Source organism: Macaca mulatta, chromosome 12 (assembly GCF_049350105.2).
Source record: "Macaca mulatta isolate MMU2019108-1 chromosome 12, T2T-MMU8v2.0, whole genome shotgun sequence".
Lineage (NCBI taxonomy): Eukaryota > Metazoa > Chordata > Mammalia > Primates > Cercopithecidae > Macaca > Macaca mulatta.
In genome coordinates, this window is record NC_133417.1 from 75,125,898 (window position 1) to 75,150,021 (window position 24,124).

The 24,124-nt window shown below is 41.7% G+C and overlaps 1 protein-coding gene across 1 annotated transcript in view; it reads left to right on the forward strand.

Moving 5' to 3' along the window:
• Nucleotides 1-24,124, forward strand: part of LOC144333275 (myosin-IIIb-like) — a 102,934-nt gene that overhangs the window by 46,159 nt on the left and 32,651 nt on the right. The window contains exons 4-5 of the mRNA XM_077956520.1: nt 15,791-15,912; nt 16,672-16,806. Of these exons, the coding sequence (XP_077812646.1) occupies nt 15,791-15,912; nt 16,672-16,806 (257 nt within the window). The remainder of the gene's footprint in view (nt 1-15,790; nt 15,913-16,671; nt 16,807-24,124) is intronic.

Below are 24,124 nucleotides of genomic sequence, written 5' to 3' on the forward strand. Positions count from 1 at the left end.
CTGGTAACATTGTGGTTCTTGCAGACTCATATAGGTACCACCATAGTGGTCTTAGATAAGATCTGGAAGAATTCTCTGGAATACCAGGTAGAGATTCTTGTTCTCTTCCCTTACTTTCTCCCAAACAGAGTCTCTCTCTCTCTCTGTCTTTGCTGAGCTGCCTAAAGCTGCGAGAGGGGTGACACAAGTACCCCTGTGGCCACCACCACTGGGACTATGCGGAGTCAGACCTGAAGCCAGCACAGTTCTGGGTCTTGCCCGAGGCCGGCAGTAACCACTGCCTGGCTACTGCCTACATTCACTCAAGTCCCTAGGGCTCTACAGTCAGCAGGTGATGAAGCTGGCTAGGCTTGTGTTCTCCCCTTTAGGGCAGCAGTTTCCCCTGGTCCTACGTGGGCTCAGTGATGCTGTCTGGAAGCCAGGGGCTGAGTCAGAAACCTTAGGGATGTACCTGGTGCTCTATTATACTGAGGCTGAGCTGGCACCCAAGCCACAAAACAAAGTCCTTCCGACTCTTCCCTCCCCTTTCCATAGCAGAGGAGTCTCCCTGTGGCCACCATCCAGGCCACAGCAAGACTGCCTGACTACAGCCAATGTTCATTCAAGGCCCAAATGCTCCTCAGTCAGCTTATGATGAATGCTGCCAGGCCTGGGACTCTCCCTTCAGGGTAGTAGGCTTCCCCCACCCCTGGCCCAGAGCAGGTCCGGAAATGCCATCCAAGAGCCAAGGCCTAGAACTGAGGACCCCAAGAGCCCACTTAGTGCTCTACCCTACTGTGGCTGAGCTGCTGCCTAAGCTGCAAGACAAAGTCTCCTTTACTCTTTTCTCTCCTTTTCTCAAGCAGGAGTCCCTCCCCATTGCTACCACAGTTAGGTAGATCACACCTGAGGCCAGCATGTCTTTGAATCTTACCCAAGGCCCGCTGCAAATACTGCCTGGATACCACCGCTGAATATTCAGGGCCCAAGTGATCTTATTAGCAAGTGATGAATCCTGTCAGGACTGGGTCCTTCCCTTTAGGGCAGCAGGTTTCCTTCTGGCCCAGGGTGTGTCTAGAAATGTCATAGACGAGATAGGGCCTCAGGACTCTTCCTGGTGCCCTGTCCTACTGTGGCTGAGCTGGTATCCACGTTGCAAGACAAAGTCCTCTTTACTCTTCCTTCTCCTCTCCTCAAGCAGAAGGAAAGAGTCTCTTCTGGAGCTGTGAGCTGCACTGCCTGGGGTTGGAAGAGGGGTGGCACAAACACTCCTTGGCCCTGGCTGTTGTGTTACTAAGTTGCATACCCACCAAGTCCACTGACTTTGAGCCCAGTACAGCGTCAGGACTTGCCCAGGAATTGCAGTCTTTGTGGCCTAGACTACTTTTCAGATTTCTTTAGAACCCCAGAGCAATTTAGTTCATGGTGGTGAGGCTTGCCAGAACTCAAGTTCCTGTCACTGGGAGGTACAATTTCCCCCTGGCTAGGTTGTTCTAAGTGCTTCCTCTGTGGGTGCTGGCTGAGTTCTGCCTGGTGTTACTTTCTACTGTGACAGGGCAGCACCAAGTTCCAATGCAAAGTTCCCCAATCACTGTGCTCTCCCTCCTGCAAGTGCACAGACTATCTATGTGTGCCACATGGCTGCCGCTGGGAGACTGGGGGAAGGGTGGCATCAGCAATTCAAGATTGTCTTTCCTACCCTCTTCAGTGCCTCTTTCAGTAATATGAAGTTAAAACCAGGTATTGTGATCACTCATCTGATTTTAGGTTCTTATGAAGGTGCTTTTTTGTGTGGATAGTTTTTCAGTTTGGTGTTCCTATAGGGAGGACTATCAGTGGAAGCTTCTATTTGGTCATCTTGCTCTGCCTCTAACCCAAGATTCTCCTATTGGCTGATTTTTAATTTAGCATTTTTATACAGGTATTCTTAAATGAGGTTGATTGTAGTTTTATTTTTCTGTGCTACTTTTATCATGTTTTGGTAGGAATATTTTGTTATCTTACTCTAAGTGATTTGAAGCTTTTTTTCTTTCTTCATGACCTGGAAAACATAAATAGCATTCGAATTATCTTTTTTTCATGACCTGGAAAACATAAATAGCATTGGAATTATCTGTTCTTTGAAGGTCTGGAAGAATTTATTGTTAAAACTATCTGAGCCTGTGGCTTTTTGAGGGCTAGCTCTTTTTTTTTAATATTCTGAATTTCTTCCATTATTATGTCTTCTTAAGTTTTCTATTTCCTTTGGGTTCAATTTTTGTTATTTATATTTATCTAAGCATTCATTTCATAATTATTTATAATCACAAAAATATTTATAATTTACTTAGTGATTTTCAAAGTCAAAATTTTTAAATTTCTTATGCATCTTTTTCTTTTCTATTTTTATTTGTGTTTTTCTCTTTTGATTAATCTATTTTATCTATTTTACTGTTTTGTCCCCAGAGAACTACACCTTTAATTTAATTATATATTCTACTGTTTTTCTGTTTTCTAACTCATCAATTTCTGCTTTTATTTTTTTTTCTACTTTCCTTATGCTTATTTTATTTATCTATTTCTACCTTTTTGAATAGAATATTTTTAAAAATTCTTTTAAATTATAATTTGCTTGGTAAAATGTTTAATTCTGTAAGATTTTGTTTTCAGCCCAGTTTCTTAAGTTTTTTGCTTAATAGTATCTTCAATATTTTTATTTATATATACTCTGTAATTTCAGTTTTAACTTTTTGTTTTATATCAAGACCTACAAGAATTTTAATATTTTCAGGTGGCTAGGTTTCTTCTTTTCATTATTAATATTTAGTTTTATTGTAGTGTGGTCAGGGAAGATTGTTCAAATTTCATTTTCTTGGAATGTATTGAGGCTTTACTTTGTGGCTGAATGTATTTTTAAAATTAAAATATCCCATTAGTGCTTGAAAATAAATTTTATGTTAAATACGCACTTATTGATGTGCATCTAATGGGTTAATCTTTTTATTGTATCATATATTTCTTATTGTCACCTTGTTCTGTCATAGCTGACAATGTCTTTTACTATTATTGTGTTTTGTTGATTTCTTCTATAAGTTTATGCTTTTATGAATTTTGACACATTGTTTTTGATACTGAAGGATTTATGACCTCTATAAGCTTATTATTGGTTTAAACTCTGCCCATTCTAACAGTGTATGGAATAGTATCTGGTGCCTAGTAATTGCTCAATTACTATTGTTGAATGTAAAATAACCCCTTATGTTCTTTGATAGTTTTTAACTTTACTGTTTTCTGATATTAATATTATGACTCTTTGGTCTTGTTACCATTTACCTGGTTTATCTTTGACTTTTTTTTTTTTTTTTAACTTTTAAAGTTTCTGAGTCATAGATAGACTGAACAGCTTGTTTTAGATGTGGATATCTATAGATCTGTTTTTTCTATGTTTTGACCTTATTTAAGAATCTTATGTTTATTGATAGAATAGATATTTACCTCTGTTTTTAATGTCTGGCTCACCACCACCTTCGCTCGTCCTCTCTTACTCCACGGATTGTCTTTTTGTTGTTTGATGTTTGTATGTATGTTCATATGAGTAAGTGTGCTTTTTTTGTTATGTCAAAGACTTATAGTCTGTTTTTAGGTCTTTTAGAGATTTGATAACTTTATGTGGTTTTAGCATCCATTTATCAATTTATTAATTATCTATTGCCTACTTACTGAAATTCGTGAGAAAATTAACATACGTATTTTCTCCTTATTAATATTGTCTTTTTGCTTGGTTACCTTAATTTTAAAGAGGATATTTAAATCTCAGTTTCTTAATTTAGCATCTAAAATATAAAGAAAAGTGAGGAAATTTCACCCTTATTTTTCTCTCTGTTTAATTTGATTATTCACTTTTATTTTTGAAATGTATAACATTTCCCTTTTGTAAACATACTTCACACTGTTGATTAGCTTTATTTCTAAGGATAAATGGGTTCAGTTATTATTAGACTTTTTACTAGGGCTTCACATTTATCTCTTGGTTAGCTGGATTTTGGAATCATGTGACTTTTTCAGGAAGGACTCAAGCTGTTGCATGTCTGAAAGTGTCTGTTGTTGTCTTTATACTTCAACAACAGTTTGGCTGAATATAAAAATATTCACTCACACTTTTTTTCCCTTCGGAACTTTGTACATTCTGGGCATGGTGGCTCATGCCTGTAATCTCATCACTTTGAAAGGCCAGGGTGGGAGGATCACTTGAGCCCAGGAGTTCAAGACCAGCCTGGGCTGTTCGGAAGACCCTGTCTTTACCAAAAAAAAAAAAATAATAATTCACCCAGGTGTGTTAGTGTGCACCTGTGGTCCCATCTACTCCAGAGGCTGAGGTGGGAGGATTGCTTGAGCCTGGGAGGTTGAGGCTGCAGTGAGCCATGATTGTGTCATTGCACTCCTGCCTGGACAACAGAGTAAGACCTTGTCTCAAGAAAAAAAAAAAAAAAAAAAGAGCTTTTTCATATACATGGTTTACATATTTTTCTGGTTTTGAATGTTAATTGGAGAGAAACCTGAGCTTGTGTTTTATTCTTTTATTTGGTTTGGGGGCTGTGTGTGTGTGCATGTATCCTATTGCATTAGGGTTCTCTAGAGGCACAGAACTAATAGGATATATGTATATATGAAAGGGAGCATATTAAGGAGAATTGACTCACATGACAAGGTAAAGTCATCTGCAAGTTGAGGAGCAAGGAAGTCAGTGGTAGAGCAGTCCAAGTCCCAAAACCTCAAAAGTAGGGAGGCCGACAGTGCAGCCTTCAGTCTGTGGCCAACAGCCTGAGAGTCCCTGGCAAACCACTGGTCTAAGTCCAAGAGTCCAAAACCTGAAGAACTTGGAGTCTGATGTTTGAGGGCAGGAAGCATCCAGCACAGGAGAAAAATGAAGTCCAGAAGACTCAGCAAGTCCAGTCCTTCCATGTTCTTCTGCTTGCTTTATCCTAGCCGCTCTGGCAGCTGATTAGATGGTCCCACCTAGATTGAGGGTGAGTCTGCCTCTCCCAGTCCACTAACTCAAATGTTAATCTCCTTTGGCAACACCCTCACAGGCACATCCAGTGATATGGACAGGAGACAGGGAAATACTAGGTAGAAGAGGGCAGTTCCCTAGCAAAGACCCCACCCACAGGCATGGAAACCCATGGCCCTAATGGGAAGAGGCATTGTCTTTTCATGCCCAAAAGCTGCCTTTTGGCATGCCATGCCCTCCTATCTTGTACCCATATAAACCTCAAACCCCAGGCTCCACAGAAGATGAGACAAACAGAAGAACGGCAGAATGGCACAGCAGAGAGAAGAAAAGGAGCATCTGAACACCAAGAGGAATTCAGCTGGGGGCAGTTGGAGAAGAGATCTGCCACTGGACAGCCAAGCTTCAGGGGAAGATCATCTTCCCACCCCATCCCCTTTCCAGCTCCCCATCCATCCCACTGAGAGCCACCTCCACCACTCAATAAAATCCCCACATTCACCACCCTCAAGTCTGTGAAACCTGATTCTTCCTGGTTGCTGGACAAGGTCCTGGGTACCGAGGGCACTGAGCTGGTTAACACTTAAGCCATCTGCAGATGGCAATGCTAAAAGAGTGCACTATAACACAAGCCCGCTTGGGCTTTGGGAGTCTTGGGTACCCACCTCTAGATGCTAACTTGGGTCAGGAGCCCCCAAGATGCTCACCCCAGATCCTGCACCTGCCTGTCTATGTGCTCCCCATCCCATAAGGATTTGAGCAGCCACATAGCCAAAGAGTCAAGCCACACCCCTGTAGCATGTCCTGCGAGAGGGGTCAGGGAACTCTCCCGTTTCACGAGGAACAATAATTCAGACCTTTTAATCCAAGCAAGTCGACACTAAATATTAACCATCACACATATACCTAAAAAAATATTTCTCTACCTTGATGTTCAGTGATTTTAACAGGAAATATTTGTTTTTCTGAGAGTTGTTAATTTTTCCCTCAGATTTGTGGGTTTCTGAGTGTTAGGGGCAGCCACAGTTGATGGATATCAGCTTTACTCTTCTTTCTGAAGTGTCATTTAATGTGCTGTTTAGGATCATTCCACCTGATAGGCAACTCCTAGAGCATGGTTTTGGAAATGTTCCTTGTTTTAGAATAGAGCCTGATTATTTCTCCTACTTCCTTTTAAGAGCCTAGTATTGGCCAGGCGTAGTGGCTTATGTCTGTAATCCCAGCACTTTGGGAAGCTGAGTCAGGAGGATCGCTTTAGCCCAGGAGTTTGAGATTAGCGTGGGCAACATGGGAAGACCCTGTCTTTACTCTCTACCCCACTAAAAAAATTAGCTGGGTGTGGTAGCACACGCTTGTGGTCCCAGCTATTAATACTTGGGAGGCTGAGATAGGATGATTGTTTGAGCCCAGGAGGTTGAGGCTACAGTGGGCCATGATCACACCACTGCACTACAGCCTGGGTGACAGAGTGAGAGCCTGTCTCAAAAAAAAAAAAAAAAAAAAAGCCTAGTGTTGAGTAATACATGTAAAAAGTTCTTAATAAATTCTTATTGAATGTATAAGTGAATGAACCTAGACGCATTTTCCTGCTGCTGTCTTTCCTTCTCTATTTTTCTCTAAATAGAGATGAAATGGCCTTTGCAAAAATTATATCAGTGAGAAAATTATGGCAGTGGGGGAGATTTGATCTAGCCAACCCCTCTAGTGCCGTTAGCCTTCAAGCTGCCTTCAGTTATTCCTGGGTTAGCTTTAGGAGACATTTAGTTTATAGTTATAATAGCCCTTCACCAAAACTCAGCTGCCTTTGCAAAGCTAATGAGAGAGCACCAGGCTAGAAGGAGAGGAGCCTGAATTCTGCTAAGGTGTAGACAAACCTGATTGCCAGCCATTATTTCGGAGGTCACAAGATATGCAACTTCCCCAATTACTCCTGGAGATAACATCACTATTTTTGAACCTAGGATTGGTCTTTTAAGATATCTTTTCAGGTTTTTTTTTTTTTGACATGTCTGACACCTGGCTCCACATGGATGACCAACTCCTCCTGTGGCCCCACCCAGCAGCAACACAGAGCAAGAGGACAGCTTCAACTCCCTGTGATTTCATCTCTGACCCAACCAATCAGCAGCAAGTACCCAGTACCTCGCCACTCCCACCCCTTTCTTCAAGCTGCCTTTGAAAAACCCCTAACCTTCAAGCTTTCAAGGAGATTGATTTGAGTAATAATTCCATCTCCCACGTGGTGTGGCTGGCCTCATGTCAAACTTTCTTTACTGCAATGCCATGAATTGATTTTGTTTGTGCAGTAGGCAGGAAGAACCCATCAGGCAGTTACAGGGAGTGTTGCTGGGATTTTTCAATATTTTGTTCCTTCACCATATCATAAATCCCATCACACTCGTGAGAAGAGAGTGAACTGCTTGAGCAGTGTGATTCCTGGGATCTTCTATCTATCATTTTCACTGACTGCTACTCTTCAAAGATTATGGCACGAAGTTATATCACTTCTTTTGTTTGATTACTGCTAGTATATTTTGATTTGTTTGCTGGATTTCAAGTTTCCATTTTAGTGTTGTTCATTCATTTTGTTTTAGGGAGAGAAGATACTTGACTTCACTTTGCCATCTCATCCCAGAAGTCATAAAATTTTTTTAAACAAATTTGGAACCTCCAGAGCAGAGCTCAGTTTCTTCTTCCTCCTTATATTTTTTGGTAGAACCTAGTGTAACTTGAATGAAATTGGCATTTATTAACTATTAACTTAATGAATAAATAACTTATGGAAATTTTGGCTAATTTATGACCTGTTATTGAAAGAAGTATAGATGGTGTACAGTCACCTTGAAAAAAGTATCATTTCTGATTAATCTTAAGAGGTGATGGGCAAAGCAGCAAGGAATGAGCAGTAAGACATGGGAGAATCAGCCACACGTTAGACTGAGCATGCTTAGTGCTCACTGCAGCCCTGAAGAATTGAGTTCATCTATTGCTTTTGACCTAATGTTGGAAATAAGCTCCTAGGGCCTCTGAAAAGATACAGGTGAATGATCAGAAATTTATCAGGAGCACCTTTCTCCTTTGTTTTTAGGTTTTTTTTTTTCCTTCTTCACTAAACACATCAGTTTTAAGGGCACCATGTGAAATTTCGTTTTTGATTCCTTTTATTGCTAACCCCAAGGCCCACTTTAGACTATTCTTCATTTTCCCTCCAGGCCTTTCACTGGCTGCTTAAGGGCTAGTTAATGCATATTTCTCTCTTCTTTTATGTGACTCTGTTTAGCCTTGGGCAGATGTAGCTTCATGCCAGTGGGCAGTTTCTTTTCAGGGACAGGATGAGAAAAATCACACAGCTTTGTAGTGATGAGTGGTTTTGTTTATCTCAGTTTCTGCATGTTGATCTTCTTTCTCTTTTCCTCCTTCAGAAGGAAGGAACAAGAGTTGGACGGGAAGAAGAAAGTCATTTGTATTCTTCTGACTATTGATTTTCCTTGTACCATTCAGCAGTTCAGTAGTTTTTCGTAACTATAGCTCTGCATTTAGCGGCAGTTTGGGCTGGGACATCAGCCATATTGTGGGACTGACTGTATTTCAGTAAGCAAGAAGTGGATTGAGAAGGTGAATTTCTGACAATATGAGTGTGGGTGCTTTATATTTACTTCTTTTCACTCAAATTATCTAACATAGAGTGAGGATAAAAAAGAAGAAATATGAGTCAAACGCCTGGTTGGTTTTTGTTGGTCTTATGTTAGTGGTTTACTGTTTCTTACACAAGCAAAGTGCTCACCCACATAGACTTAGTAACTTTTTAGAGTAGTTTCAGGGGGGTGGTGGGGAAATGCTTCGGGGAGATGGGATTCACCATGGGTATGAATACCAGAATATATACTGTTACAGGTTAACGACACAGATGTCTTAAAAACCTTATTATGGAAATGGAAAAACATACAAAAGTAAACAGAACCTAATCATGCAACCCCATATACTCAGCTCCAATAATTATCCCCACATGACCAATGTTGTTTCAAGTGTACCCATTGTTATTTTCTTCTTTCCTATGTTATTCCAGACATATCATTTCATTATGTATTGTTAAAAGATAAGGACACTTTTATTTTTTTGAGATGGAATCTCGCACTGTCACCCGGGCTGGAGGGCAATGACACGATTTTGGTTCACTACAACTTCTGCCTCCTGGGTTCACACGATTCTCCTGCCTCAGCCTCCTGAGTAGCTGGGATTACAGGCACACACCACCACACCTGGTTAATTCTTTGTATTTTTAGTGGAGACAGGGTTTCACTATATTGGCCAGACTGGTCTCGAACTCCTGACCTCGTGATCCATCTGCCTTAGCCTTTCAAAGTGCTGGGATTACAGGCGTGAGCCACCATGCCAGACCCAAGGACACTTTTAAAAAACATAACCACAAATACAATTATTGAGATGGAAGATGAATTTCTCTTGACCCTTTCGCAGGTGGGAACTGGAATGCACCGGCTCTGGGTCCAGCCAGCCACTTTGGCACTGGCAGTGACAAACTTCACTCACTGGAACCCACTGGGCTCAACCCCTCATGGGAAGGAGCATGCAGGCAAGCAGGTGTCTGGGCCAGGGCAAGTTCTTTTGGGCTCCGGCCCCATGGCAGTGTCTAGGGGTGTGTTACAATTAATGCTCTTTCAGCTTTGCTGCCTGTGGACAGCTTAGGTGTCAAACAGCTCAGTGAAGAGTCAGTGTGACAGCCTTTCTGGGTTTCTGCACCCAGTGCATCCTGAATTCTTGTCCAGAGTCCAGGAAGAATCAGGTCACACAGAAGTTTAGAAAGGTGATGAATGTGGAGAATTTTATTAAGCAGTGGAAGTGGCTCTCAGCAGAAGCGGAGCTGGAAAGGGGATGGAGCAGGAAGAAGGTGATCTTTCCCTGAGGCCCAGCCGCCTGCGGCTGGGCTCCTCTCCAAAGTCATCCCATCTGAAGTTAATCCACATCTATCCATAGTGTCCAATGTTCAGTTGCTTCTTCTGTCAATGTCCAGCTGCTTCTTTACCAGCAGAGGTCTAGGGTTTATTTGGGCACAGAATAGGAGGGGCGAGGAAGGTCAAAAAGGCAACATTTGGGCAGGAAAACAGGGATAACTGTTCTCATTTAGGCCCTGGTTTCCAGACTTGAGGGTGGGGCCTTTGCCCGGGAACCATCCTCTTCTACCCAGTATTTCCCTACCTCCTGTCTGTATCATTATCACAACTAAAACATAATTAACTATACTTTCTTAATATCAGATAACTAGTCAGTGTTCTAATGATCTCATAAATGTTACAATTTTTTAGCTTGATGGTGTAAATCCATACTTTATTTCACATTTGATATGTATTTTAAGCTTCTTTTAATCCCAAGGTTACCCTTTTCCATTTATTTATTTTTATTTGCAATTTATTTTCTTTTTTTATTTTTTGAGACGGAGTCTGGCTCTGTCGCCCGGGCTGGAGTGCAGTGGCCGGATCTCAGCTCACTGCAAGCTCCGCCTCCCAGGTTTACGCCATTCTCCTGCCTCAGCCTCCCGAGTAGCTGGGACTACAGGCGCCCGCCACCTCGCCCGGCTAATTTTTTGTATTTTTTAGTAGAGACGGGGTTTCACCGTGTTCGCCAGGATGGTCTCGATCTCCTGACCTCGTGATCCGCCCGTCTCGGCCTCCCAAAGTGCTGGGATTACAGGCTTGAGCCACCGCGCCCGGCCTTATTTGCAATTTATTTTCTGAGGAAATTGGGTCATTGGTCTTGCAGAGTTCCTTACAGTCTAGTTTTTGCTTATTGACCTCCATGGTGTTTAACATGTTGCCCTGCCCTTTGTTGTTTCTGTAAATTGGCCATCTAGAAGCTTGATCAGATTCAGGTTTCATTTTTTTGGCGAATCTGTTTCTTAGGTGTTCTTGCATGAGGAAACAGAATGTTCGATGTTCTATCTTTTTTGTGATGCTAGAAATCTAGAGTCCAAAATCTCTATGGTGTAATGTTTGACAAAACTGAACCACAGATTATTTCATGGCTTAAAGTATGTCCTCTGCTGATAATTGAAACCACACTCTGATGGAAGTCTGTAGACATTCAATCCTGGTAAGATAAAGCAGTGGCTGGGACATCAGTTTACAGCCATATGTGAAACTACTCATTATAGTGTGATGTTTATATGTGGGCAATTTACCACTCTCTTGGGGTGGCGGTGGGAGTGGATCTGGAGCTCAGCTGTTCTCTGGTGGTGCAAGACCAGCCCTTTTGTTGTTAATCACAAAGAGAGGTCATGTTAAGTGCATTTGTTCTTGTCAAGAGCCATAGAGAGATACAGCCCCTGCCCTTTAGTTTGCTTCCTAAAAAGAAAGAAGAATAAAGGCAAGCAAAACACAATTGTTCTTAACTTCTAAGGTACCACAAGGATAAAGTATTCTACTAAATTATCTATCATGCCAGGTGTGGTGGCTCACAGCTGTAATCCCAGCACTTTGGGAGGCCAAGGCAGTGGATTACCTGAGGTCAGGAGTTTGAGACCAGCCTGGCCAACATGGTGAAACCCTGTCTCTACTAAAAATACAAAAATTAGCTGGGCATGGTGGTGCACGCCTGTAGTCCCAGCTACTCAGGAGGCTGAGTTAGAACTGCTGGAACTCAGGAGGCAGAGATTGCACTGAGCCTAGATTGTGCCACTGCACTCCAGCCTGGGCAACAGAGTGAGACTCTGTGTCAAAAAACAAAAAAGAAAAAAAAATCTACCTACCTACCTATCATCTATCTGATAGTGGCCTAAGTAATGAGAAGTTTGGGTATTTCCTAGATATTTGGTGATGTGTGAGCAAAGATAGGCAAATATATTCCTTTAATACCCAATTGCTCTTATTTACTAACCAGGAATATCTTCCTAGGTGATACCCGCTTTGCCCTGCTAATAACTTGGCATTCCTGGTAGTGGAAGGTTTTGGGTGCCACAGGAATATGGGGAACATCAGAATCTTGCTCTGAGAGAGTAGGCACTTTGATGAGAAATACATTTGTGGCATTGACTTACGAAATACTACAACATGCAACAACAAAGAGTGTTGACCAGATCTATATTTTAGAACAGCTGCACACACAGACACATCTGGGCCAGTAGGACTTCTGATTGGTTTGCAAACTACGTGAGCCTCCCACACACAGACAGTTGCCCTTACCCACCTCTGCCTAGGTAGACCTAGTCCTCCTATTTGTCTTTCAATGAATGTAGAACCTGTAACCTGTGTAACCTGAATTTTCTAGTCTCCTGAGGCTACTGGTTTATTTCATGCCTAAATAAATGCATGAAACCCCCATTTCTGGGGACTGTAAGAAGACCAAGTGCCTCTCTTGGGACTTCTGAGGGTCAGAGTTCTGAAGTTTCCAGGTATTGTCCCTCTCACTCCAAACTGCTGCTAACCCTTTCTCGGGTCAACCCAGACTACTTCCATGAAGCCCCAGCTCTGCCATGCCCCAAACACAGACACAGGCAGAAGTTTAGTCTACCCTCAAGGTTAACACATTGGCCAGAGGGAGCTTTTTGGCTGTCAAAAGGGTTGCTCCAGCTGCCTCCCAAGACCAGATTATCACCACCTTTATAGGCCTGTATAAGCTGCTACTGTTTGTGATGACTGTTTAATCAATCCTCAGAGAGTTTATAGAGTCAAGTATTGATTTTAAAGACAGAAGCCAGGCAATGCTGTTATGCAGTGCACCTGCTCTGTTGCACCTTTATTTAACCTTGTCTGTGGATGCCCAGAGAGTATGTGATGGACATGGTGGCAGAACCTGATTGGTCTGCCTTCTGCCCACCCATCATTGGTGCCCTCTGTAGCTGGATCCTCTGAATGAGTTGTTCTCATTTAGAAGGAGCAGAGATTGCTGTTGAGTAGGTCTGTGGGGCACTTAGCTTCCATGTGTTTGATCTTCCGTCTGTGTCTGTCTGTGCCCTGTCTCTTCTTTTTATAAGGACCAGTTGTATTGGATTAGGGCCTCCCCATATGACCTCATTTTATCTTAATACCTCTTTAAAGGCTCAATCTCCAAATATGGCCACATTCTGAGGTACTAGGGGTTAGAACTTCAACATATGAATTTGGGGAGGGGACATAGTTCAGCCCATAACGGGGGGGTGTGAGGTGGGGGTGGGGGTGCTTAATTGATGGTTTTCTTAAAACGCTCTGAGGAGGTGCATGTCCTTGGAAGGTCCCAGAAGCTAGGGTGGCACATTGTCCCAGTTTGCCCTGCTCTGAGAGGTTTAGCAAGGCATGGGACTTTCAGTGCTAAAACAGAAACAGCTTGAGGCAAACCAGGATGGTTGATCACCCTATCGGGCTCCCATGGAGGGCACAGGGCAGGTGCTTCATTTCCCAGCCTACCTCAGCCAGAACTGCATCACTTCCCTCTGCTTATGTGTCCGCATGCTAATGAGATAAATTTAACAAAGGAGTTTTGATTCAGTGGCCTCCAAGGTCCTCTCCTGCTGCCACATTCTGTGTTTTAATTTCATTTGCACACATTGGAATTCAGTAGCTGGATTCAGACAAATTCAGCCATGTGTCTGAAACTAATAACTGACTGGAGCAAAACTCATTGAGTTCGTGGTTAAAAGTGACATATAACAAAAAGGGTGTTTGTTAAGCCTTGTCTATTCTGAGGCAGAGCTTGGTGCTGTGCTGTTGTGATGACAGATGGTACTTGCTGAGCTCTCACTATGCTTACTAGATTCTGTTATCCTAATAGCTGCTCTGTGAAGTAGCTAGCAGCCGCCGCCCCATGACGCAGGTAAAGAAACTGAGGCTTACAGAGATGAGTAACCAGCCCAAATCTCATGGTGGCCAAGGCAGGGCCAGGCTTTTGCAGGCAGTTTGACTTGAGCAGTACTGTGTTCTAGTGCTAAGGCCAGGTGCAGGTATCCCTGCTGATGGGGAACAGGGGCCATATTTTAAGTGTAAGGTATTGACATTTAGACTAATGGAGTCTTATTCTGGTGCTTTCTTCTATCTGGCCTTGACCAGCAAGCACTCCCAGCTGGTCCTACTTTTTGCTCTTATAAAAGCTAAGCCTGGCACAGTGTTCTCAGGTTGTCAAGAGGTTTTGGGGATCTCACAGTAAAGAACACTGAGTCATACCATGACAAATGTTATTCCTTTGCTAATTAATTCTCTTTCAGGTTTTCTGATTACATCAAGGGAAAAGTTTTTGCCAGCGTTTAATTCCTCTCCATCACTAAATGATCTCCCCTTTTAAGAAAAACAGTAACCTTAGGCTGGAGCCCAGGGGCAGCAGTATCGGGCTGGGCTTGAATAATTCTTTAGTGTTTTTAATCATCTTTTTGCAGTTAATTTTGATCTATGGTAAATGATACTGGTTTTACATTGAGGATAATACTATAAAGTGCCTTTAAAAGACATTTATTTAATTGAAAAGGAAAGTTATTTAAAAGTATTTTGTAACTAATAGCACGATGATGTACAGATAATGGCACAGATGTGAAGCACGTGGTGAAAAAGACTGACTTTATAAAACACTGGCTAGGCGGAAAGGCTGCAGTTCCTGAGAATCTTGAAACCAGCACATGAAAGGCAGGGGTTGTTTGACCAGCTGAGGATCCCGCCTCAGCCCATAGTGGGCTTTGCCTGGGCCCTTAAGGTGCTGAACTGGCTGTAGGCCCCTTTGTTGTTGTTTTTGTGTTTTGATTGTAATGGTGTTCAGTGTTTTTGAAATGCTCTCATCAGACAGGGTAAAGAAAAGAAGTGAATTTTTGTGCCAGGTCAAAGGCTTGCTTTGGGAGAATTCAGTGTAGAAAATAACTCGAATTAGAAGTGCAAATTGGAATGCCCGGCATGAGTCAGAAGTGCTCACCCTGGGTAGACACGAAGCCTCAGTGTGGGGATTGGATATGGTGGCTCTTGTTGTTGGAGCCTGATTGTCCCTCCTCTGGGGTTTAGAAGCAGACCAGAGATGGGACCTCACACCCAGCCTGAGAGCAACCGAACTTGGAGAGGATTTTTCTTGGGATCAGTTTTGGTTGATTTTGCCTGCCAAGCTTGCTGTTGATACTTACTCAAACTCCAAAGATCTGTGTCCTTATTAAATAGAGTACTGCTAAGGCAAAGTGAGTTTGCTGCTCCTGGTTAACCCCTCAGTGTGATTCCCACACTAGGTATTATTGTATGGATGAGGTCTGAGCGTGGCTAATGTTTGTAGGCCCCAAGACCTATGCAGCAATATGTGTTGTACACTGACTAATGCTTGGTACATGCACCAAACCTCCTTCTTAGCAGCCCAGACTTTGTACACAGATGTTGGGGATTAGCTTCCAGTGGCTATCAGGCAGCCCTCATCAAGGTTACCATAACCTAGGGACAAAGGTGTTAGACTTACTGTTTTCAGCCACTTTCCCTGGCAGCAGCCACCATTCAGCAGCCTATCAAGACAACTGTCCAATCATGACCAGAATATCCTCTTTGGCCGTTTTACTCTCTCCTGTGGTGTGTACATAATTTCCAGTTTTAGAATCATGTTTTTAGGATGTTTCAGAACCATGCTACTCCTCGACTCTATCTTTTATTACCATTTCTTAAGGAGGGTTCAAGTTCTTTTTCAAAAAATTTAACATAGAGGAAGAAAATAAAAAGTAACACTAGGTTGCTGGTTTAGAAATAAAAACCTTTTTGTTTCAAAAGTTCACTGCCCCCAGTTCTGTGATCTGTTGCACATAACAAATTATTCTCCCTACCAGGAAACATCTGTATGGATTATTTCACTATAATCCTATGATGCTTGGACTTGAATCACTTCCAGATCCCACGGACACCTGGGAAATTATAGAGACCATTGGTAAAGGCACCTATGGCAAGGTCTACAAGGTAACTAACAAGAGAGATGGGAGCCTGGCTGCAGTGAAAATTCTGGATCCAATCAGTGTAAGTAACAGTTGTAAATTATAACCAGAATTTGGTGTTTTATGCACACTAAGCTTTCAACTTCTTTTCTTGATTTTAGGTTTAATTTTCATGAAACCTGGCATGAAATCTCAAAATGGGTCATGATTTGTCAGCTTCTCTGAATGAAGGGACTCCACTTGGAGTTAAAGCTTCCCTTGACTTTTGTTTCTTGTCCATTTTACTGTTGTTTTGGTTTGGGACCACTGGGATCTTCAAAAGTTATTCTCTTGGAAACAGTGATATGTTTTACTACCTGGTCTTTCCGTAAGTTACAAAGTGACCCAGGCTTGTGAGATTTGATCATCTTAGGCTGACATCTTATTTTAGAGCACCGAGGTTATAATGCTGTATGCTGTTTTGCACAGTGAGGTTTTACATGTCCTATTCTGTGTTAGGTCCCTTCAAGCAACTTCTCCTTAACTGCTTTGAAAATTCAGACTTTTCAATAAAACAGATATTTGTGATAGTATTATTAAAGGAAAAAGAATATCACAAACACTATAGATAAAATAATTAGGTAATAATCGAAGGTATAGGTTGTAATAATAGAATGTAATCATGTAATAATAGAAGGTATAGGTTGATATCTGAATGTCCATTGTTAGATATTTTGAAGATATGGTAATGAGATTGAAAATACCTAGTAAATATGTTTTACTAAGTACTTGAGCATGATATCATATCTGTAACCTTTACATATTAGATTTAATCCAGCTTGCATTTTTCTACCCTGTTTAGGATATGGATGAAGAAATTGAGGCAGAATACAACATTTTGCAGTTCCTTCCTAATCATCCCAATGTTGTAAAGTTTTATGGGATGTTTTACAAAGCGGATCACTGTGTAGGGGGACAGCTGTGGCTGGTCCTGGAGGTAAGAGGCTCCCATTGGGTAACCAGTGATTTGAACAGAGTGCCAGACGCCAACAGATGCTTTATTACCTAGAAGGTGTTTTAAGGTACACATTTGAGGAGTAGGTCCCTCCTGCATGTCACAGGTACCTCACCAGATGTGACGTTCTCCTCCACAGTTCTTACAGGGAGGCCATATGCTAAAGGTATTTTTGTTTCTCTGCTTCAGAGGTTTAATAATCTTTTATTCTAGTACAGGGTGAATATAGGAATATAATTGAAAAAATTAATTTTCTTCCCTAACATTTAATTGTAAACATGTTTGAATCGATTGCAAATCATTTTCAAAAATTGTTAACCCAAGGTTTACTTGGCTTGCCAAGTTTGGATTTGCCCACTCACGTTCATTAGTCCTCATTTTAGATTGGGTTTCCTGAAAACTGACTCTGAGAATTGTGTATGGAAAGTTTGTTGAAGAGTTCTTACCAGAGATAGACCTAGAAAAAAGTGAGGAAGGTAGAATCAAGCAAGGGAGACACTGAACAGCAATATGGTTATAACAGAGGCCTAAGCTGGTCCTCTGGGAAATGGAGAGCTGGGAAGTTTTTGGAATGTTGTGCTGAATTGTATCTCCACATCGGCCGTCATTGGCTGCATGCCACCCCGGGAAGGAGCGTGACTTTGGCGGAGTCAGTTCTCTGAAGTGGATGCCAACTCGGGTGAGGGGTGCAGCTGAGGACTGGGAGCTGTTGATATTTCTGGCAGCATCCACTGTGAAGAGGGAATCTGAAGGGAACAACACTGTATCCACTATAGCCCTGCATTTTTTTTTCTCCAACAAACCTTCCATACACAATTCTCAGGGTCAGTTTTCAGTTATTAATGGGAATGAATGTGTGCATCTGGGTGCAAAAGAGTCAATTCTGAACAAATACAATTCCCTATGAAACTAAAATGACAAGGAAAATAATGATGATACATGAATTAACACATTAGGACAGGTCTATTGCCACATTCTCACTAGGCCTACCCTGTTTTGTTCTGGGCTCTGACCACTGAACCAGCTCATGCCTCCATGCCTGAGGTCACATAGGTGACCCAGCACTGTGTGGACACAAGTGGAAGCCTTAAGAGAGAAGTACCAGGGGAGAAACCAGCCCTCACTTCACTGTCTGGTACCTCTTATCCACATGTTTCTGGCTCTGGGAGGGCCTGAGCCTGGGACAATATGTACTGGCTGCCATGACAACCATGTTTGGGGAATTGATTTGTTATATTCAAATGGGATAATCTGCAGGGAAACTGGTTTGAATTTATTTCTGTCACATCAGTTGCCTTTCTCAGAATATAAAGATGTAAGGGATTTTGGTTTTCTGATTATCTTTGTTCCTTTAGTTGACTGGTTAAGTCATATAACACACTTCTTTGGGGTTTTATTAACTCTCCAACCCCCACTCCAACAATATTAGGATTTTATCTTGCCCATGAAGCTCTTTAACAATGCTATTTGGAAATGATAAAGTATTGTTCCTGGGGTCTCTGATTATATTTGTCTTCAGCTCTGTAAGACTTCTGTGTTTTAAACCTCATTGTGACTTAGTAATGGAAGTACAGTGACCAAGGAACCTCAGTTTCTGCTCATTTGTAACTCCTGACTAAAAAAGGCTCTGCATCAAACAGAGAGAACTGAAACTTTCAGGAATTTTCGAGGGCCTAAAAAGGAGCCTTCTCTCCATGCAACCAGGCAGGCAGGTGGGCTGCTCATACCTGAGGCCACCTGGTGAATGAATGTCCTTCCTGATGAGGAGTGACTCTCAGGCATGGCACCTCAGGTATGGCCAAAGCAGCCAGGAAGGTCACACATGGCCTTGAAAGATGAGAAAGAGCCCAGAACTATGAGCTGAGCCCTGTGCAGGTGCTCCCTTGCCAACTGTTTCTAGCTTTTTCAGGGTGACCACGATAATGAGGCTGCCCTAAGACACTGAATTATTCATACCTCTGCAATACATTATGCTGTAATTTATGACTTTTGCTGGTTGTTTCGATCCGTGCCAAAGTGGGTGATATGAGATGCTGGATGTCCTCAGTCTTTTCTGTCCCAGGATGGGCAGTCTAAACCAGGCTGCTAGATGGTCATGTGCATTCAGTGCCTCCAATAGTCTTAGAGAAGCACAGGAATTCCTAGACTCCTAATACCGGCAGAAGCCTCTCTGTTCAGTCTCCTAGGCTTCAGATGAGGGACAGAGGCCCAGAGAGGTGAGTAACTTGCCTATGGTCACATAATTGGTTGCATGGCAGAACTGGAAGGAAAAGCACATTTCAGCACATTTTCTTTCACCATGTGCAGCTGCTCCTGTGATGCTGTCCATTGGCTCATGGAAACACAGATGTGAAATCTCTAGCTGGGATCATGGCACTTCCTGACCACACACACAGAGCTGGATGGCAACGACAGTCCACACAGTACCCTATTTTGTTCCCTCTGCAGCTTTTTAAGGCATGCTTTAGGGGACTCACACAAAAAAATTATGACCTGTTTAATATTGTTCTCCTCATCTTGTATATTAAGATTAAATTTATGTTGCCTTTGCTCTTTATTTGCCTGACTCGATGAAAGGACAAGTGAGAAACTATTTCACAGAGCAATTCTAGAGGATAGAAAAATGTTATTAATAATCCCCTTAAATCACCACAACTCTGAAAACAAAAGCAAATAAAAATGTCATTTTCTGAAATTCATTACTAATTGTTAGTAGAAAGCAAACAAAAGCTCTCTTTCATGATAGACACCTACTATATTGGAAAGATATGGAGAGAAAACACACATACATAATAGTGTTTTGGAAAATCTGTGAATGCATTTTAAGTGAATATTACATTTTAAAAAATCTATAAGTCTGTCTTTCACCTAAATGATATACATATTAATAAATTAGACCTTTAAGAAAAACATGATACTCAGAAAAAAAATACCTAACATGTGGTAGCTAAGGCATGAACTATATTTTCTTTTTCCTTTTAGTGTAAAATCTTTGGCAGGTAGAAACTTAATTTCATCATGAATCAAGTGTTCTACTTAAAAGAAATGGTTTGGAGTACTGGTAAATGAGGCTGGAAAGTAAAACAAAAAACTTTGTTCTTTAAACCATGTATGAGAATTAGTTTTACATCTATTTTTTCCCTTCAGAGATCTCGGTATAAGTTCAGTATCTAATATGTAAAGACAAAGCAAAAATGGGGGAGGGGTCTGAGAGAGAGAGAAAGAGAGACAGACAGACCCACTGACCGACCTTTGTCCAGGTTTTGCTTTTATCCAAGGCTTTAGAAAGTATAATCTAGGCCTGAATATCACTGGAAGTGCTATACATCGAACCATTTTCACCTGTTGATACTGTGTCATGAATTAAGTTTATCAGGTTAACAAATCAGGGTCTTAGTCATACTCTGATGGACTCAAACGTAGGACTGGTGGATTTTGATTGGGCAGAAGTGGTTAGAAAGTACTGCAGCATTGAACACTGACTCAATGGGTTCCAGAGTGAGAAACACTGGAATGCTGGGAGCCAGGATGAAGGCACAGAAAACTTGAGACTGGAGAAGGGAAGGACTTTGAAATGGAACAGCATTGCATCCTACAAACATATATTATATGTGTTCAAAAGAGAGACAGTTAAGAGGCTGAGGCGTGGGAGTGATTCTGCCCACTCTTGGCTCTATTCAATAAGGATGTGCCCCGGAAAGAGAATGAGATGGGAGGTCACTCTCAGGGCCCACTTCCCTCTCGTGGTATGAGCATCTCTCCACTCTGATAGAAGCTCGAGAGTTTCAAGTGACACAGTATTCATTGGTCTTGTGGCAAGTCAGTGACTTTAGCTGGCTTTCAGTAAAATAAACATGATTTGTCCAACACAGGAGGAAAAAATGTGCTGTTCTGAAATTACTGAGAGGTGGACAGTGTCCAACATGATACTTCCTAAGGGATTTTCTACAGTAATTTTGACTGTCTTTGACTTTTCCTTTATGTTATCTGTAGAACCCAACACCCTTAAAACACAAAGTCTACTGAACAAAGGGGCACCCAAAAGAAATTCCTCTTAATTCTGCAAACTGACTAGGTCAAAGCAGCATGCTCATACAGAATCTACTTGAACGTTGGAGTCCAGGTCTGGTGATTGTGTTGCATGGGCCGTTCTTTAATAATGTGGAAGAAAGTTGATGGCTTATTGAGCAAGGAACATTTCATTGCTTGAAATTATGACTGTCTTAGCAAATGCACATACTGTGATTGAATCAATATTCAATGACGTTTTGGAAAATAGATGTGGAATGTAAATGATTTTTCTATTTTTCTTGGTTTGGAGCAAAATGCTCATTAAATTCTAGATGCATTCAGCTGCCACATTTCCTGAATGCTGAGGGTGTAGGGAGGAACTGCAGGAATGAAAACACACTTCTGTATTTGAATCTGGTGGCTGACAGAGTTGGGTGGGAATAAAGGGCTGCTGTGCCAACCCTCAGGGCTGGGGTGGGAGGCTTGGTTGCCTTCTTACAATTCTAAAGGGATTATTTTACTTGATGCATTTAAATATAATTCTTTGTCATGCTTTTAAAATGTTCAACCCATTTCACTGAACATTTATTCTGATTAGACAGTTGTCAGTGTATACCTGCTTTCTTTTTTTTATATCCAAGTGCCCAGTTTTTTTTCTATAACCCATAGGCTGCCCTTGAAAACCTTGCTGGTGGACTTATCAAATTCACAGGACAGCTTCCTTTAAAAGTGTCCTGAGCAGTTTAATTATATGTTTCTGTGAGTTCTGGGAAGTCAGACAGCTCTTATACTCTGACATTTAGTGAACAAAAAGCACTGGTTGGGTAAGATTCCTTTGTTGTTTTTAAATCCATAGCTGAGTTCTGATCCTGCTGACAAATAGCTACTCTTAATCCCTTCATAGGTTCTAGAGTTACAAATAAAGTTTGTAAGTTGGCTACCTATATAAAATATTGCTGAAGAGGCCTTTGTTGCAAAAATGGTCACACTTAAAGTCGGGCGGGGAGAGAGACCAAAATGAGGTGTCAGGGGAAAATTCCAGGGTTGCATTTTCTTGGATCATCAGCCAGCATTTAACTTAAAATTTCCCTCAGTACAATTTTAATAGCATACTTGCAATGCAAGAAAGCCTGTGCCTCCCTGAGATGTGAGCTAGGGTGGGGAGTGGTCCTGATGAAGGTTCTCTCGTGCTTTGAATCCCTATTACTGCCTTTGCTTTAGAGGAGCAAAGACTATTGATATTTTCCTAATTCTCGCAGTTTCCCTAGACTCTGTCTCTTCCTCATCTTTCACATGTGGCTGGTCAGAAATTCCTGTCATTTCTATCTCAAAAAAAGTTTTCCTAATCTCTCCCTTCCTTTTATCCTCATGACTTTTTGACCCTGCCTTCCTTGATGACCTCAATATCTTCTAATGGATACTCCAGTTCCTGGTGGTGTCTTCTGTCCATCCTCCAATCTGCCGACCAAGTCATTTTTCTAGAATGGCAATCTGAACATTGAGACCTCCTGCCTAAAATCTGTTAATAGTTTCCCTTTTTTGTCTAGTGATATATCATGGTATTATATACATAGAATATTATATGGGTAGTATATGGGTATATATGATATGGGTAGTATATGGGTATATATGATATGGGTAGTATATGGGTATATATTATATGAGTAGTATATGTAGTATATTACAATAAAGCCCATACTCCTTGGCAGGGCATACCTGTCATTCCCTGTCATTGGCCTTCTTTCTCCCTCTCCCTGCCCCACAATTCTGGCACCCTTTGTCCCAACAATAGTAGAGTATTTAGAAAACTCATCATTCACATGCACACTCACATGCACACTCCCCCTCATTCTTTCATGTCCCCTACATTTGCACAAGATGTCTCCGTGTTCCTTTTCACAGCATCTTCTTTCCCTTCTTGCCCACCTGCCCAAAATCCATTTGTCCTTCAACCACCTTGTAAATGTTACATCCTCTGGAAAGTTTTCCTAGACTGTCTTTGCCCTCCCTCTTTGCCCTCCCTCAGCAGAGTTCACTCTTCCTTCTTTGGTGCCACCACACTACACTAGGCACAGCCCTGCTTCCACATTCCACACTGTAATTACTCATATGTCCATTACTGGGCAGTGACCTCTTTGAGGCTAGAGATTGTGTCATATTCATGATTGAGTAATAGGTAATAAACTGGACATTCACAAACTATTGAGAACAAAGAGGGGACTTTCTTCTCACTAACTGAACTAAACTGGGTTCTTGAGCCCCCAGCCTGATGAAAGGAGGCAACTGATTCTAACCCATTTTGTTAAACTTAAGTCCACTTGAGTGACTTCTTTGTGGAGTGGCATATTCCAGTGTTTATATCCAATTTTCACTGTCCAGTTCAAGGCTTAGTCGTTTGGGTAAGTACTCAGTTTTATAGGGCTTCTCTCCCTCTTTCCTCTTCCTTTTCCCTGGGTGGCATCCGGATCTGGGTACAAGTACATGCTTACATGATGCCATGGTAGTGAGGGCAGAGGCCTCTGAACTGTATGGTAACCATGAAGTTCTTGTGATAATAAAACTGTATTTTCTCCCTTTGGTATCTTTGATGTTCCTGGTCCCTGACACTCCCTCCTGTCATGAGGTCCTCACATTCTTTGTCCTTCTTATTTAAACTCTAACCTTATCCCTGTCCCCAAATAGAGCATGAAGTTCTGAGTGTCTTACAAGTTGTGAGCAGACTGTAGAAAACTATTATTACAATCTCAAGCGTGGTCTGCCTCACTATGCCATACTTTCATTTCACTTGACACGGACACCCCTTGCTCTTAGATTTCCAAATGGGAAGAGGATCATAAGAAACTGACGTTTCTATTATCATTACCCCCTTACACAGACAGCCCCTCCCAGAGGGAGCATCCTCATTCTAATCTTGTCGTCTTAATCTCCTCTAACTCCATAAGGACTCCTCTTTTTTTTTTTTGTCAGGTGAGAACTTCCCTTATGTCAAGTCCTGGGTTCTTCCCTGGTCATCAGTGGACTCTGTGGTCAATTATCCAATTTTTGTTTCTTGATATGTAGAGTATATTTTGGGGAATTCTGAAAACATTTTGTCTCTCTCAACAGCCTAGGTTTTAAGACTGTTCTATGAATTATGGCACCGAAAATGCATTCAGTGCTCAAGGGTGTTAAAGTGAATACTGAATGTTATTTGTCCTTTCAGAGTCATGTGAGCCATAGTTAGAATCAAAAGAATATAGAATCCTTTGGAAGACATTATGCTGGCACTTAACGTTTGGGCCACCATCAG